General features: G+C 32.1%; 1 protein-coding gene across 4 annotated transcripts; it reads left to right on the forward strand.

The window, feature by feature from the left end:
* Positions 1-1,177: 1,177 nt before the first annotated feature.
* LOC148610612 (peroxidase-like protein) lies at positions 1,178-16,221 on the forward strand. Of its 4 annotated transcripts, none has more exons than XM_088595802.1 (12): positions 1,178-1,347; positions 2,775-2,940; positions 5,190-5,380; positions 6,002-6,190; positions 8,137-8,182; positions 8,584-8,684; positions 9,796-9,897; positions 11,476-11,562; positions 13,633-14,350; positions 14,772-14,941; positions 15,295-15,397; positions 16,059-16,221. In XM_088595802.1, the coding sequence occupies exons 1-12, from the start codon at positions 1,203-1,205 to the stop codon at positions 16,120-16,122; spliced, it is 2,082 nt and encodes a 693-aa protein (XP_088451928.1). In that variant the 5' UTR covers positions 1,178-1,202; the 3' UTR covers positions 16,123-16,221. The 4 variants fall into 4 exon arrangements, with proteins under 4 accessions (XP_088451928.1, XP_088451930.1, XP_088451929.1 ...); XM_088595804.1 differs by lacking the exon at positions 1,178-1,347 and adding an exon at positions 2,026-2,108; XM_088595803.1 differs by lacking the exon at positions 1,178-1,347 and adding an exon at positions 2,450-2,613.
* The last annotated feature ends 1,690 nt before the right edge of the window (positions 16,222-17,911 follow it).

Here is a 17,911-nt window from a genome sequence, read left to right on the forward strand (position 1 = left end):
ATGGTTAGCGTTCCAAATTTCTGTAAAATGTTTATCTTTTCGATAAAGTAAAGGCTTATTATGAAAACATTTGTTTGTTCTTAAATTAGAATAAATAATGTTCTTGTATGTTGTAAACGTTGTTATCTGTAAAATATATTAATTTTCAATGCGATACTTGAGTTTGGTATAACGTTGCAATAACTGTTTATGTTTATGAATGTTTATGAATTTAACTTATCAGAACTTATTAGAACACAGAACAGCATTTGCAATCATGATGATTTTGATGTGGATAATGTATTCGAGGTATAATTGAGAATAAAATAATGTCGAATCCAAGGTGTTGCTTTCGAATCCAAAGATTCTCAGATGCTAAGGTTTTCTACATCATTATGTCCTATGTGTGTCGTATAGGGACAATATTTAGTATTGCCGTCGAATATTTTCAGTTTACAAATAACTGCAAAAAACACTGAACCTCAGCAGTGTTAATATATAAAAATGTCAAATTTAAAAAAAACATGGCTTAAACATGGACACATGTAACAAAAAACGGGGAGTGACATCAGGTGCCCCTTGAGAGAAAGGGTATCCTGCTCCGCCAGCAGCACCTGCCATGTAGTAAGTAAGGTATAAGCCAGTAATAATCTGACAACAATTTTGTAGTTCAGCACTTCGTGCCAGACACTTTTGTCTTAAGGGCGAAACGGATTGACAAAAATAAAACATCTAGTAGGCAGTAAATCCTACAAAAATCAAGTTTTGTGGGTATGATTGCTGATAATAAGGATTGGTAAATGACATCTTGGAATTAACAAAAAATGATTTTTTTTCAAATAAAAAAAATATATTCACGCCTTTCGTAATAGTATAAAACTATTTCAAATGTAAAGTCACTAAGTTTCCACATCATACGATGTTAATACAAGAAGTAAGCAGAGAAGAACGACAAACAATGGAATATAAGTCAAATGCTATTTTTAGGAGTGTTGGAAAGATAAAAAGTGTTAAAGCAATTGTGGTAATTATCAAGGCTAGAACGTACGCTGCTTGTCTAATTGATGGCCATGGTTTAGCACTTAAACTGCTTTGAACACTGTAATAAATACATTTATTTTGAGGAAAACAATGACTGAATAGGAGAGGTTAGAGTTCTTTGTCTCTTTTTTTAATGTTGACAAGGTAAGATCATTTTCAAGAAAATAATTCAGATTGCCAGAATGAACATCAACTTGCTGTTACTAAATTTTGTCCTGGAAATATGCGCTTATCAAACAAACACTTTAGATGCTTTGGAAGCAGCCATTGCTAATGCAGTAGCAGAAGTTAGCAAACGGAAATCAGCACAAGATCAAGCAATTAACGGTAAAAATCATTTATATAAGAAATTCCTTTCATTATTTATCTTTATTTTCAATTTTGCAATTGTTGATTGCTTTTGTGTATTTTTAATCAAACTAAAAAAAATTGATTTTGATGAACCGTGCAATATTGACTCAAAATTAATATCTAGGCTCTGATATACAGTGCCATTAAGATTAGGCATGATTGTTGAAAGAAAGTTTCGCCATTTTTCTTACTTCCTACTTAACAATCGCCAAGAAAAAAATTTTGATAACTATTTTATCATTCACAAGCATAGTGGTTGTCTCAATCTGTTAAAACTGACAATATAATGGTTGTTAGGTTCGAATATGAACTATATAACTGCTCACGAACACAAAAGCAATAAGGGAATATGATACAATATTTTCATTCTGATCAGTTTTGTCCACCTTACCAGTGCACCTTGTCCATGCTCCCAGTTTGTAGTGGCGTTCGAGTTGATCATTTGCTTTTGTTACTTTGTATGTATGATTTTAGTTACTTAATGTTCTTTGTTGTGTATGTTTTGTTTCCATGTCTGGTCTTTGTCCCTGGATTACATTATTTTGATTACCGCTATAACCTTGGTTCTCTTGATCATTCGTTGCACTTGTATATTGATATCAAGAATACATTTATTGATCTTTATATGTATGTATGTATTCGTCAAGACTTTGACTTTGAGATAACCTCGACTCGTTTTTACGGGCTGCCAGGTTTTATATTAAGTCTTCCTGCTATATATTAACAAGTGTATACAGGTAAATGCTAATACTGTAAATGCCGGATATGAATGGATGAAGCTTCATTCGATGATTAATTCTGGCGAATTTTCAGTATATATGATATCTGAATTTCAAGATGTCGCTGTAGTTGTGTGCTTGTTTCACGTAGGAAACTAATTGTTCTACGGACAATCTGTAGCATGTTTCACTTCTTTCTGAATGATATCTTGGAGGTGTTTATCAATACATGATCCCATGGACGATACACTCAGCTATTTGCGCTTCACTTGGCATGTTCCAAAGTGGGTTTCGTTCATACATCGATATTTTTTCCGTTCCTATGAAATAACGTTGTGTCTATCTAAACCACGTGACTAAAATCACTTTAGACTGTAGGGTTCCTATTTCGCAACACATTACAGATACATTATGTCATTACTTACTTTTATCAATTGAGTGGCTGTTACCTGTTTTAATCTTATGTGCTTTGTGTTTCATTGTTGTATGATGAGTTATGTTTGAGGAGATTGCTGCAAATTATGTGAGTTGTCAAAATGTGTTTTATATTCTCATTTTTTGTTATGATACTTTCTCTCATGATACTTCTTAATAGTCTTTGTGTACCTATCTTTTATTGCGTTTTATGAATAATTAGATATCGATATATAGGACCTATTCAAGTGTGAATTTATCAATCATTAGGTGACAGAGAAGAAAATGTGACATTACGAAGAAGGACAGGGTTAGCGTTTAATCCTGTTAATATCCATGCAATGTTTAGTTATAGGCGGGAAACGCATACAGCTGTTGAAGAAATTGGAAAAGCTGGTGATATTGTAGTGACAGCAACTGAAATATACGCATCACGGTAATATTGAAATACATAAATTAATTGGTACGTAATAACACATCCATCCAGCGTTGATCTCAAAATCGGAAATAAATAATAAAATTAGAAACACTAGACTAAGGTAACAAAGGAATTGCAAATACAAAGGAAACTGAATCTTCAATAAAATATGATTCATCAAAGTAAACAGCATGAAAAATTCGGTTGATTAATTACTCAATAAATAATTATCGTGTACTGATTGAACATTTTATCCTTACGATTTAATTTCATTTGAGCATCATGCTTTTGATCGTATACAATTACAGTCTTGCATATTAGTCGGTAATAAAACTGTTTTATCATTAATTACAAAGAAGCGTGAATTTCAAACCCCATATTGTGTGCTATACAATTGTACAAGTCACCTCGAGGTTGCCACTGTATGTTCGTTTCTGAAAAGTATTTGTTTTGTTCTACTGACTTAATGGACCTACAGTAGTTCAATAGAAAGCGGAATTTTCTCTAGCCCTCATAGTTTCATCTCGGTATTCGTAACATATGTAAATCTCCAGTATATGTCAAAAATCACAAAAAGTGGGAACAAAAGAAAAGAATAAAATGTTCTTATGTAACTTAAATCATAATTAATAATATTGGATATGGTTTTCTATATTGATTATGATTGTTATAAAGATTATTATGCCACTTCCACATAATTGTGTTGATTTATACGTGTAGTAACCTGTTTTATTTACCTCTTTCAGTGTGAGTCCCTCTAACTGTTATTTTAATCGTTTTCCTTATACAATGTATAGGCAAAACAATCATGGAAGCGTGAACAAAGGGACAATTCAAATACGTCAACTACGTGACCTTAAAGTGAAAACATGAAACAAAAACGACAAACAAACAATGTAGCGAACCGAATGAATTAAAATTACATATAAAAACTGAAGGTAAGGTAAAAAAAGGGCGTCACAGACAAAACTGAAGCACAATCAATTAAGTCAGGTGCGGGTGGAAGAGTAAGAAGGTCCGGCGCCACAAATGACAACGTCATAATGAAATTGAGTGTAACCCGGAAAAGGTCAAGTAACAAAAATGCAGCCCACCCCCCTACACGAATCACAATTTGGTCGAATCAAATATCATTCATATTTGTGCGATATAAGTTTCATGATTCTAATAAAATAATATTACAGAAAATTATGAAAATATTATCAAAGTAGAAAAATAAAAATAAGATAATAAAAAATCGCCATATAGCATGGCACAATGTCTATGATTTATATACAAACACCGGTTTATCATTTAACTTGATACAAAGTCATCTCAAGAATCTAAAAGAACATTTCAAAGAAAATGAAATGTATTTTAAATTTATTTCAACGTCATTACTTGTAATAACGTTGTGATTACTATATGTAACTACAATTAAAAAATCGTATTGAATTATATGGCCTAGCTCCTTTGACAAGAGTTGGGGTAGCTACTTCACTGAAGTTAGTCAGTGTCAGGTTCGTAGCTTGCCATCCGGTAAGACGTGAAGTGTATTTGAAAGAGTAATCAAGGGAACCAAGGTTATAGCAGTAATCAAAAGAATGAAGATATCTTGTCTCATTTGTGAAATAGAAATTTCATATCGATTAAACGAATTGTGATGTCGACCGTAAAACGTCTGTAGTGAAGATATTTATTACAAACAAAGGTCGGAAATACTCCTAATTCAAAATTAAACCACCTGACAATATCTGTGCTCGTGTGCAGGCTACACATTCCATGTGGCAGTAACTTTGAAATGTATAACACGAAGAGAAGTTAGAATATTTCCACTTAAAAAGGAAGTGAACGATCAAATTCTTTACTTTTGTCCTATAGTTTTGATTCTAAACGTCTTGCTATTTCTATGTATAAGTAAAGGGCTAGGTATGAAGAGAATGGTATATCAGTTATCTTGTTTAGTTTCAATTTCGATGAAACTAATCTTTGAGACAGTGTGATTATTCAGATTATGCATCATCTTAGTGACGGAAATTGAAACTGATATTCAACATGTAATTTCCTTGGTTGTGTAAATCTATTACATACGTCTCAGAATGTGACAACACTAATCATCTTTTCTCTGAACCATCAGATCAGGATTGACCGATGCAGGAAAGATAACATTAGCTTGTAAGGGAAATTTTCAAACGATATTAAAACTGTCAAAGTTTGCAAATACGTATATAGATTTGGCAGTTTCATTTTCGTGGTCGTTTCTAAATTTTTTTCAATATTTAATTCAGAACTGGGATGATACCAGACGCATTTGCCTTTACTAGACAACTTAAGCGTGTATGTCCGGTTCGTCAGGCTACCTGTGATCCGAGTAACCCCTACAGAATTGTAGATGGCTCATGTAACAATATTGCCTTTCCGCTTTGGGGTGCTGCAATAACTAATCAACCGAGATTTTTACCTCCCGATTATGGGGATAGTAAGTACATGACCTCCCGACTATGGAGAAAGTAAGTACATGACCTCCCGATTATAGGACAGTAAGTACATGACCTTCCGATTATGGGGATAGTAAGTACATGACCTTCCGATTACGGGGATGATAAGTACATGGTCTTACGATTATGGGGATAGTTAGTACATGACAGTCAACTATACTAGATTCTTAAATGTACTGTAGTTAAAATCATTAGCATTTTCACTTTCTGTTCAATTGTGTTTTCGACCTTATAGTTCATAAGATTTGATTTCCACTCGATTCGTTTAAATTTCATGAATTTTTATTCAATGTTATTTAAACAAAAAGAAGCAAAATACATCAATTTCAAGAAGTTCTAACCACATGTGTCATTTCAATGAACTGACAGTAGTTTTATCAAAATATTCGATCTGCATAGAATTGATGTGGGGATTTTGGATCCGTCGAAAATCATGACTTCTGATTGTTCCTTAGGTATGATTGTTAGGAATTTTTTTCAAGAATAAACATAGCTAGTTTTTACAAAAAATAAATGTTGCTTTTCAATCCAGGTGAGCGATTCAGGCTTTTTAGAGTTATATTGATGAAAATGTTTTCATTTTAAACAATTCTTCGTTGTAGAGTTCAATCTGGGCTCAATACCAAGAACAAAGAGTGTAACAGGACTTCCTCTTCCAAGCCCTCGAGTGATTTCGAATGCCGTTCACCAAGGGGGATTTTCTGAACCAAGAAGTAGAATCTTCAATGTTGCCTTTACCCATTTCGGTCAATTTGTTGATCATGATGTTATCGCTACACCTATTCTCGATGGTAAGGAAACATATTTTATATGAAGAATATGCCTCCAAATATATGAGCGACCATGCTGGTTTATTCACATGAGTTTAAAGGTCAGATTGTGTATATTTCCATCGAATTATAACTTGATCTTATCTACAGACAGTTATACTTGAAATCGATACTTATTATTATGGTTGATATATTCCTTGTTTATTGATCATATTTTTTAAATTTGTTTTGTTTTGTTTTTGTTGTTTTGTTTTTGTTTCTGTTTGTTTGTTTTTTTTTTGTTATGCTTTTTGTTTGTTTGTTTTTTGTTGTTGTTGTTGTTGTTGTTTTTTTTTTTTGGTTTTCAGGATACATTTTGTCCTCAAACGTTAATACGTTTTCATGTTTCACAATTTCGTATTGACGGAGAGAAAAATTAAAGCAGATATTGAAATTAAGATGCGTTATTATGTCGATAGAAGTTTTTTATCGAGTGTTCCCAGTGTAATAAATTTCGGAATGCGAATCAAATTTGATAATTTCACTCTCGTTATTTCTCCCGCTAAAACATCAAAAATTTGGTATCAATCCGCCAATCACAGAATTTAAAATTCATGTTGTAAATATAGATAGATTAATAAGAAAATCTACATAGTAAATATGATAATCAATTGATTATCGTGAATAACCAAAATATGATTACATTTGCCAAGAAACTTTGACGATTTAACTCGTGATAATTTGGTTATTCCCTCATTCCAATTATTTATCTTATTAATTTCTTATGTAAAACATTATGTTCATATCAGTGTAATTTGACAGGATCAACATAGAATGAAATGGGCAGATAAGTATTGAATTGTACAAAGGCAAGCAACAAAAAGAAAACTAAAAATGTTTTTTTATGACGCAGACTTAAACAAATACAACATACATCTTTGAAACTCAATGTAGGACTTTAGAGTCTGTTTGGCTACCTACATGACGTATGAGAAGCAAAAACAGACGTTAAAAACGTGAGCAGCTCTGACCAGAGTGCCGGGTTCTGTGTTTTTTTTTCCTGCTGTTTCAATGCATTTCGCATCCAAGAAAAACAAAACATATCAAAAACACATTCCGACCTCGCAATTAGCAATTACAATTAAAGTTAAGTTAAGTTATATTTAATATGATACTTCAAATTTTTTTCAAGCCCCCGAACGGGACTCGAACCCAACACCTCCGGCATGCTGGCTCAGCGTCTCTTTCGCTAGGCTACGGATCATAGATGAAGGATGTGCCATAACACTTAGTGTCAATCCTGCGTCTCAATTTTTGTCAAAAGAAAAAACAAAACAAAACAAAACAAAAGCGTTCAAAGGGAAATAACTGGAATAATAAGAAACGCTTACAGTGTCACCATAACATTGATTTCAGATAATTTTCATAAAAAAGTCGTGGCAAACAATACAGAAAATCGTGCTCCACGTGCAAAACGTGTTTGGCATGTCACGGACGGGCTAGGTCTCGATCCTCACAAAATTAGCTGCCTAATATCAGGGGAAATTACATGAGCTTTGTTTCCTTACATTTCTAGCAGCGGATGACGTCCCATGTGTAATCTCGTTGATAGGGGAAATTGCGAAACAATAAGTAAGGGGACATAACGTAGTCTTGCATTTCCGTACGTCTGTTGTACTGTTATCTATTGGTCTCGTCCGTCTGTGAATAAAGAAAACCTGCACAAAATTTAAAAGATGTGCCGGTTTAATTTTTTATCTTCTAAAATATTGAAAAAAAATACAAAATTAATTAAAAAAAAATAAAATGAAAAATAAAAATAATAATGCTCATTTACAGGTCGGTCGGGTCCCGGAACTATGGTTTACCAGCAGTGGAATCGACGTATTGATTTTTTTTGTTTTGTTGTTGTTTGTTGTTGTAAATTGCGTTCAACTATATTTTCTCTATATATTAATATAAATATTGGTTTATTTTGTTAATTGTAGAAGGAAACCCAATATCATGCTGTTCTGAAGGGCGACCCGTGAAACGGTATTGCTACGTTACATTTGCAGAATAAATAATTGATAAGCATCAACATTATATAACGTGTGTATTCAGTAATTAATCGAGTGCACACACGTTTGCATATAACTTAATACTTTCTTAATGCATCTATATTTGCAAGCTCTGTGGAAAATTGTCTTATTGTCAATTGAAAATATTCATTTCTCCGAATACTATTTTTTTGGAAAAAAATACCTAAGGTTATCCGTATGCAAATTAAATGTCATGTCTATGATGGCAACAACGTCGGCGATAGCTTTAACTTGCGCATGCCTTATAGCCATCTTGTCTACGACAGAAGGTTTTAGATGCAAATTTTGATTTTGTTTGTTTAGGGAATCATATCGGAGATATTTAATTTTGAGCCAATGTAATTTTCTGTTAAGGCCAGAGTGTTTTCCGTTCCCTACCCCTCCCGGTGATTTTCGGTCAACATGTATGTCTTTTGTCAGATCAGCCTTTGGTGTTGAGCCCGGATGTCCTCCATGTATGTATATCTTGTCATAACGGTTTGATATAAACATGCGAAACATGTATCATTTCTTAATAAATGGTGATCACTCATTTTATGAAAAAAGTAGCCTTGAATAATGTAAAATTACGCGTATTCAGTATGGCTTGATGAACAGGTTAATTTGTTAACAGTGTCCATATATTCTGATTGATGTGTTTTTTTTTTTTTGCGCAATTATTATTTGGATTTTGTTTTGGACAATTTCAGTACTGACATTTGTTCGAAGCTGTCTAACAAGTTGGTGTTAACATTTATGATACAGTTTAACGTACACATATATGAAATAGACTGAACTTGTCCATTTTCATTTGGTCGCGTGCATGACTCTTCCAAAACGGTTTTTGGTAAAATTAAGATTAATGGCAATTTATATGCCCTAGAAGCATGATTCATTTAGAGAATAATGAATTTGTGAATGATAGCCATGTTTAAAAGGTAAAAAAGCAACTAAATACAAATAAAATGTTAATCAAACGTAAAAACAATTTGATAAATGTGAGCCCAAAATTTTGTTTTCGTCAGGGCAAATATATTGAAGATAAAACTGTCAATCATATTTTATTTGTATTTAGTTCCTTTTTTACCTTTCAAACGTGGCTATTGTTCACAAATTCATTATTGACATTTAATTTGGGCACTTCACAACATAGGTTATTTTTATGATGTATTATAACTTATCCGCAACTTTCTGTACACCGAATACCTGTTCCAATTGTAGTGTAACTAATGTTATTAAGCGTATTGAATGGCGGAGTTTCCGTATTCTGTGGTCCGTATTGAATGGCGGAGTTTCCGTATTCTGTGGTCCGTTTTGTTACAATGTATAACAAACTACTAGGCAAACGTGTATTTGCAACAATCATATATGCAATCAGGAAAGAACGAGGAAGACAAGTACAAAGAAAATAATTGACAATTAAACAAACAAATAACACACAAACATAAACTCTATAACAAAGCGTTTAAAATAATTTAGAACAAACAAACACAATTTGATATCCAAATTTAAAAAAAGGAAAATAATGTTAAAGAATGACACTTCTTTTTCACCCTAAATTCATCAATGTTTGACCTTTAATTCAAGGTGCCAGAAACCAAATCAATCAGGTGTCCTCATTTGTTGACCTCTCTGTAACCTATGGCAACACAATGGAAGGTCAGAACGCCCTACGTGAACGCGGGACAGGTAAGCCATTCCAAAGAATCTTACAAGTACATGTTTTTCATTACAAATCAATTATAAATTCAGACACTGACAACAATATGGGTGACTCACTGCACACAGAAAAAAACAGAGCAAATTGAGTTTTCTTCAATCTACAAACACCATATTTTACACAGCTATAGTCCTGATCGGTAGTGCATCTTACAAATTGCAAATTTCATTAACAAGCTATCTATTATTTAAAAAAAAACTTAACAACCGAATGCTGAACTCAAACTTTGTGCTCTCTAACTATTTCTGAATCTGAAATAAAAATGATTTTTTTTATGTTTTCACATGGATGAATCATTCTTGAATCGTTGACGTATCGATAAACTTTACATCTATTTGTACTACAGTACAATTCATAGATAAAATGGTTACATGGAAAAATTATCTATAAAATATCACGTGGTCTTAATTTTGTTTTACTTGAAGAATAGATATCAAATTCATGAATTGCTTACTTTAAGTCTTAGCATTCGTTTAGATTTAAATACAATACCTAAAATGAAAAGAATAAAGTTAAAATATTGAATTCCGATCATATAATGTAGTTGTATGTCTATATTCCAAAGTTATGGAAGTAAATCGAACATTATTTTTCAAGACAGATCTATGTTCTTAACCTACAAAAATATAAATTAAAAAATGTACATTTTTTCAACATTTATATCATACCAATAATTCAAAATATGTGTAGCAGGCCATGTGGGTTAATTCAGTAGTCTTACATTTGATACGCTGAGTGTTCCTTTTTTAATTTTTATTTCGTATTAAATATTCCACAACTAAAGTTCGTAATAGTTGATGCTAAAATTGACACTCACTGTTTCTAAAATGAGAGAAATCCTTACAAGAGGAAGACCGTATATGCATGATTTAGGTTTAGTAATTGCATCGAATATAACATATATATTCATATCAATTTTAACGAGATTAAATATGGTGTATATTTAAAATAAACGATACCACCACCAGGATGAAAATGTCAGACCAAGTCTATCCATTGGTTTTCAACGACGAGGAAACCCTCACACCACAGTGCAGACTATATCTAACCTCAAAACTTCATTAAAGGGTAATCAAGGGAACAAAGGTTATGGCGCCAATCAAATGAATGTAATCCAGGGACAAATACCAGACATGGAAAACGGACATACACAACAAAGAACATAAAGTAACTAAAATCATACATACAAAGTAACAAAAGCAAACGAGCAACTCGGACTCCACTAAAAACTGAAAGCATAGACCAGGTGCACCGGTAGGGTAAACGTCCTCTAAAAACAAGTTCAGCGAAAGAAATTACTTAATTACTTGTTTAATTCAGTTTTAAATTTACATATATTTCCTCGAATTAACGCACACTTGACTTAGATTGAAATCAGTTTACAATTAAACAACTCTTGTTCTCCATGTCCTTATTTTGTCATGTGCTATTAAAAAATGGCTTATTTCACCAAGGATATTGAACATTCTATTTTGTTTTTATAAGCTTAAATATATGGATGTTGATACGTGCTATTTAAGTTTTACTTTCGAAATTACATACTTTAGGTAGGCTAATAGAAGGACCAGGCAGGATCTTACCAGACGCATCGACGGATATGGAGTGCGTTATGTCAGACACTTGTTTTTTATCAGGTATAGATCTTTCTAATTGTTGACCCTTTAATCCGTAAGAACGATTGGTAAAGTTAAAAAAAGAATTAGATTAGCGAGCAAGTGAGCTCAACAACAATATTTGTGTACGTGAAAAAAAGGGAAAAAAAGATGTGGTTTTGAAATTAGTAGAAATGAATTTTCCACCGCAAGAATTTATCGGAATCAGTAAACTAAAATTGTTTAGCTTTGATATTTATCCTTGCAAATACATTTGTATACACTCGTTTTAAATGCACACCTTTTATTTTTGTTCTGCTTCTTATTATAATTGATAGAATAGTCTGTTTTAAGCATCTTTCTACATGTTCCGATGGCTGTTGAAGAACAAAACCTGCATTTGAAAACATAAAGTTGCTTTTGTATTACACCATCGGAAGTATAGTTTTTTTTTAATAGAAACAACAATCATATTTTAAATGTAAGAAAGGGACTCATTTAAGTATATTTGATCATCTGTGGAGAACTGTTATATTCCTGGAGTACATGACATTTGACATATACACTGTATCATAAATAATAAATTACACAATTAACATAAAGTGTCAGTTTCTGTACGAATCAGGCAGTGGGTAAAACATGGTATAAAAATGTCATTTTGAAAGTTTAATTTGACCATTTGCACAATCATAATCAAGGAAAAAGATCAGATTTCCCATTTCATTTTGGTTAACTTAAATATAATTTTATTGAAATGCACTGAAAATGAACATTTCAATGGGCAGTCAACTCTGTTAAATACTTTATTTTTCTCACATTCTATTAACAAAAAAAACTATGAAATCCAGTGACGTAGAGATCTAATTATACAGAAAATTACTTATAAGAACTATCCTGATGATGTACTGTCGTGCTAAGTAGGTTGGATCCTTATATTTTTTTTTATCTAAAATGAATCAGGTCCCGATTAACATAAACGGAAAAGCTCTATCAGCCCTCAAGGGGAAACATAAAAATGTCTCGCTTATATAGTCAATGCTTACTCGATGTCATTTTAGTTTGTGATAAATACCATTACATTCTAATATTAATCGCATTTAATCACAAAACTTACTGCTTCATATCGAAATAAAGATTTCACTTAAACATTCCCATTGATAAATCAATATTTCATTTTTGAAGGAAGAAATTCATTAGTTAAGACTATTTTATTCTCTTGCATGTAACTGAAATAAGTTCTCCTTTTCTACGCACTCTCTCGCGTGGTATATTATTTGCAGACCGAGGTTCTTTGATGTACTCAATGTTTCTCTCAATTTAGTGTAAACTCAATTAAAGTATTACAAATGTTTGAAAATAATGAACGCATCTAAAACTATTAGCATTAGCATACAGTACTTCATTGAGAAAACTTTTCATTCTATGATACTTGGGGATTGGTAATGTCAAGATGGGATGTAGGAATGAGGATGTGAATGAGGGTGTGAATGCGGAAGAAGGGGGTACAAGTTTTTAAAGTATTTATTTATATAATCTGTCTTTCAAATTAAATGGAAAATAACATTTTAAGTGTTGAATTATTTGAAAATGTATAATTAAATTGTACATTTTAAAATAATTTAAAATATGGATATTTGATTAAGAAAAATACAATTGGCTTTCTATGAGGGTGGGAATTTTTTTATAGGGACGGGATGGGATGAAGGATGGTATTTTGTGTAAATTGGAAGTTATACCATTTAAGAGCTATTTATTATTTGTTCAAAGAAATATAAAATGATAGTCTCTCTTTCTTTTATAAACCAATTATACTTGTTCAAAATTATGTTCGTAGTTAATGTGAACGGTAGTTCTCTAAAAAAGAGAATATTGTATTGTTACAAATACTCTATTGGGTTAAAATAATTTTATTATTATATAACGAGAATAGTTATGGGGAATATGCCAAAGTGACAATATCCCCATGGGGATGAAAATGTTTAATTTCATTTCATTTCCCCTTTAAGAGCACACACATAAAACGTTATTTTTTTAAGATGCTATTTATTTTCAAATAAAAAGTATTTGTTTGTTTTTCCACGTTTTTAACCTGGTTTTTATCTTATATTCTAGGTGATAATAGGAATTCGGAGGTACCAATGTTGAACGTAATTCATACCATATTTCACAGAGACCACAATAACATTGTAGAAGGCTTGCGAATGGTTAATCCAAAATGGAACTCTGAACGACTTTTCCAAACTGCGAAAAAGATATTGACTGGAATTTATCAACATATAGTTTATACAGAGTTTCTTCCGATTGTTCTTGGTCAAGAAGGCATGGATATGTTTGGGTTGCAAAGTGTGCCTGTTGGTCATAGCCACCAGTACAATCCAACTGTTCATCCGGCTACTCGGAACGCCTTTGGTGCTGCAGCTTTTCGGTTTGGTCATACGTTAATTGGTTCTTTTGTTGGAGCCAACAACCCATATTTGAGATTAAAAGCCTTTGATAAACTAGAAAACCATTTCTTTAGCACAAATGTCACCAGAAATCAAGTTTTATTTGGTACAGATGGCATAGGACGATGGATGTCAGTGCAGCCAATGAGTAAGGCGGATCGGATTTTGACGCCTACAGTGAGAGACAGACTGTTTCAAACCATGCCTGGAAATGGTTTTGACTTAAGTGCTTTAAATATGCAGCGCGGAAGAGACCATGGTATTCCATCTTATAACCATTGGCGAAAATTTTGTGGACTACATCCCGCATTACACTTCGGAACTGGACCTTTAGGCCTTTGCAACCACGATCCATTTACTGCTGCTGCCTTGCGCTCTGTGTATAGGTTAACACTTTATTAACGATATTGCATCATTTTTAACATTGACTATTGTTTGACATAAATATACAATAGTTTGCACAGTTAAAGTGAACCCCTTTTGGACTATAAAATTGGTTCGAAACAAACTTGTTTGCGTTTCACCAAGGTTCAAAATATATTAAACTTGATAGAACAGACTGCTTAAAATGTTTGGTCAGGAAAGGTTTTTGAATTGTTCAAATTGTTATGGAAAAACTTGTACAATAATAGATAAAATGAATTTAAATATTAAATCATGCAAAATTATCCATAAATATTTTGAGTACATTTTCTTCAAACTAATTCGTACTTATATAAGGTGCAATGGCCGAAAAAAAACATACATAACTTTCTCACCCACGTTCATTATATAAAATGCAAATTGCCATTCAGATCCATTTTGCAGACATCCAGATGATATTGATCTATTTGCTGGGGCACTTTCTGAACAGCTAGCTCCTGAAGCGCTAGTGGGTCCGACATTCAGGTGCATAATTGGTCTCCAATTTAGAATGTATAAAGTTGGTGACCGATTCTTCTATGAAAACAACTTTTTTCCTACCGGATTTACACCAGGTAAGTAAGAATCAAATATGTTCTGTATACTGAATGGATATAAAGACAATGTAGTTAGCTTTTTTCTTTTCATGCATATACAAGTATACACTGATTACATTTGAATTTGATTCGTCACAGTCAGTTTACAACTTACAATTATGATTATTTATTAAGCTATAACGAATACATTTTCATTAGCAAAAACTTTCGTCTATACAGATACATTTGGTACCCTCCCCGCTTTTCTCTTTCCCATCATAATAATGCCCCGATCCTGCTTTGAACAGATAAAACGTGTTCAATGTGTCCATCAATGATTGTATATAGAAATTTGTGCCTTAATATTGTAAACAATATGTATTCTATTATAGCTCAACTTAAGGAAATTAAAAGCCAGACCATGTCGTCTCTGTATTGTCGAGCTATAAGCATTAGCAGTATGCCAGAAAATGCATTTGCATCAGGCATATCCGGGTTTGTTTATTTAGATTTATTTTTCTTACGTGTGAAGACAGAGTATTGTGTGTGTGTGTGTGTGTGTAAAATGGATTACTCGATTGATTCTGGTTTCATTTACATCTAAGTTTAAGTTTAAACTATTGATCATTCTGCACAATTATACATCACTCCATTTAGGGTATTATTCAAAATTGGCAAGGGACTAGCGATTATAAATTATATTTTTGGTATAGCATGGACGGGTATGGATTCACACTATCACATCGAAGACGAGGGTGCTGCCACCTGCCACTAGACCAAGAAGCCATTAATAATAAAACGAAGAATCTCGATTTTACGTTATTTCAAAAAAAACAAAAAAAACACACAGCTTACTTGAAAATTTGTATAAGACCATAACATATATATCTCGTCGTCCGTATTGTGTTTCATGTCTAACATAGATATATTCGAGTGAAATTTTCTCTTATACATGACAGTCTCATAAAATTCTGCATAATGTACTTACATGTTCATCCTTTGTTGATCATGTTTGTATTTACGTTCATTAGAAATAAAATGAATTTTAAGTATCCCATAGTGATGGTTTCTTTTCAGATTGTTAGCTACTACAAACGCGTATATACAATTATTTATTTCATATATTGCGTAACATGCGTATTTTTAATTTTTGCAGATCACCCAGAATTCCTTGTAATTTTTTCCGGAAATTGAATATGCTACCATGGAAAGAATACTAATGTTAAACAAATTAAAAGGGAAGATGTATGTGTGACCTGTATTATATTTAGGTTATATTTGTTCAAAACTTTATAATTCGCATATCAAAAAAAATAGAATCTGTATTACGAACATAAGCAGACATTGCATAAGTGAAACCTTCAGTGAAATACATTAAAGATAAAAAAAAAGATTTGTTTTTATCTGCCATCTTGTAAACGCGTTTTATTTTACTTTATGGAGGTAAAAAATAGGGTAATGGATATAACTCTTCAAATCAGTGATCTGTTTGTATTATATTCCATTTCACCGAAACCTGTCAAGCTTTCATTTGAAACAGAATAAAGTCAGTTCAAGTTACTTTGATGCTTACGTAAAATGCTAAATACACACGTTCCAATGATTTGTAAGAGTTGTGTTACCTAGAGATAAATTTGTCATTCTACATTATCAGTTACGTTAAAATTATTCCCCTTATCTAATTCTGTGTACCCTAGATACACTTCCTTAAGTTCAAACACTTTAAATGTGACTATTTCATGATATCTTTGCTTTGTTTACCTGAGTTATATGCACTTGTGAATTATTATGTTTACGTTTGAAGACGTTTTCTTTTTTCCATATAACTTTGACGTGTTTTTTATTTTTTTAAATTTTTTTAGAAAATTCGACCTGAACAAGTTGATAAATAACCGGACGGGTTAGCGTCCTTTGCTATTTGTAAAAACATGTAAAACTATCTAGACTGAAAACTTTGTGTACGAAAGGTCGAATAAGAAGCATTAAAAATAAAATTACATGACAAAAACTTGACAAGAACCGGAATTAGAGACGATTGGAGTGAATTAAGTTCGATGAGCTGATAATCACATAAGACATGAATTCAAACTGAAGTAAATTGTCTCATCTGTGATATATCAATTGCATATAGTTCACTTTAAATGTAAAACAGTTAACTATAAACAATAAACTGCTGTGGTGATATTATCAACAAAACCTGAACATACATCTGTTTGGAAACTGAATGGTAGTACCAATGCTCTTATTGAAACGTAACGTTTCGTTTTCAAACCAGGCACAAGATCTCGAAATGGCAGAAGTTATTTATTTTATATGATGGCATTAACCACATACAGAATGTTAAATAAACAAATAGTTTTTCATACCTCAAATACCAATATGGCAGACATTTGTCCTTTCTGATCAGAAGCTATATGTAAAACAATCTGTATAATATGTTAATAATAGCCCACATTAAATGACATTATATGTAATATCAAGAGAAGATCGGACAACGGACATAACTTACATTACTCGACATTACTTGACATTGCTATTGTTTTTTTAATTTTGAAAAGTGAATTTAATTAAATTGATTTATCTCGCTTTACCTAATTGTCATTTCACATTATCAGTTGCGTTAAAATTATTCCCTTATCTAAGCTTGTGTACTTGTGGTATGCGCATAAATGGCTAATGATTAGTAAATACCGTTTTAAACATTTAACAATAATATTGATATATATTTAATTAAATAAAGTAAAAAAAAATGTAATTGTGAATGAATCATAAAAAATGCATTGTATTTGTCATACTCACACCTAGTAAATAGATGCTCAAATTTCATAAACAATCCATTCAAATAAATGTTTTCATGTCGACAAAACGCTCAATTCCCTAAAAACATCAACAACTTCTATTGAATATGTCAATGAGAAATTAATCAATGTACTGTACTCGAGAAGCAAATATTAAAAATTGACCCAGTAACTCCACTACGTATTAGATGAAAATGTGAATTAAAGTTCT

This window comes from Perna viridis, chromosome 8 (assembly GCF_037379345.1).
Source record: "Perna viridis isolate PV_CMFRI_1.1 ecotype Kerala chromosome 8, ASM3737934v1, whole genome shotgun sequence".
Lineage (NCBI taxonomy): Eukaryota > Metazoa > Mollusca > Bivalvia > Mytilida > Mytilidae > Perna > Perna viridis.

Bases quoted from the DNA above. Each gene is read 5' to 3' on its own strand.
- LOC148610612 (XM_088595802.1), top strand. From the start codon at position 1,203: ATGAACATCAACTTGCTGTTACTAAATTTTGTCCTGGAAATATGCGCT. The intron at 2,941-5,189 runs GTAATATTGAAA...TATTTAATTCAG, and splicing joins ACTGAAATATACGCATCACG to AACTGGGATGATACCAGACG. The intron at 9,898-11,475 runs GTAAGCCATTCC...TACATACTTTAG, and splicing joins CCTACGTGAACGCGGGACAG to GTAGGCTAATAGAAGGACCA.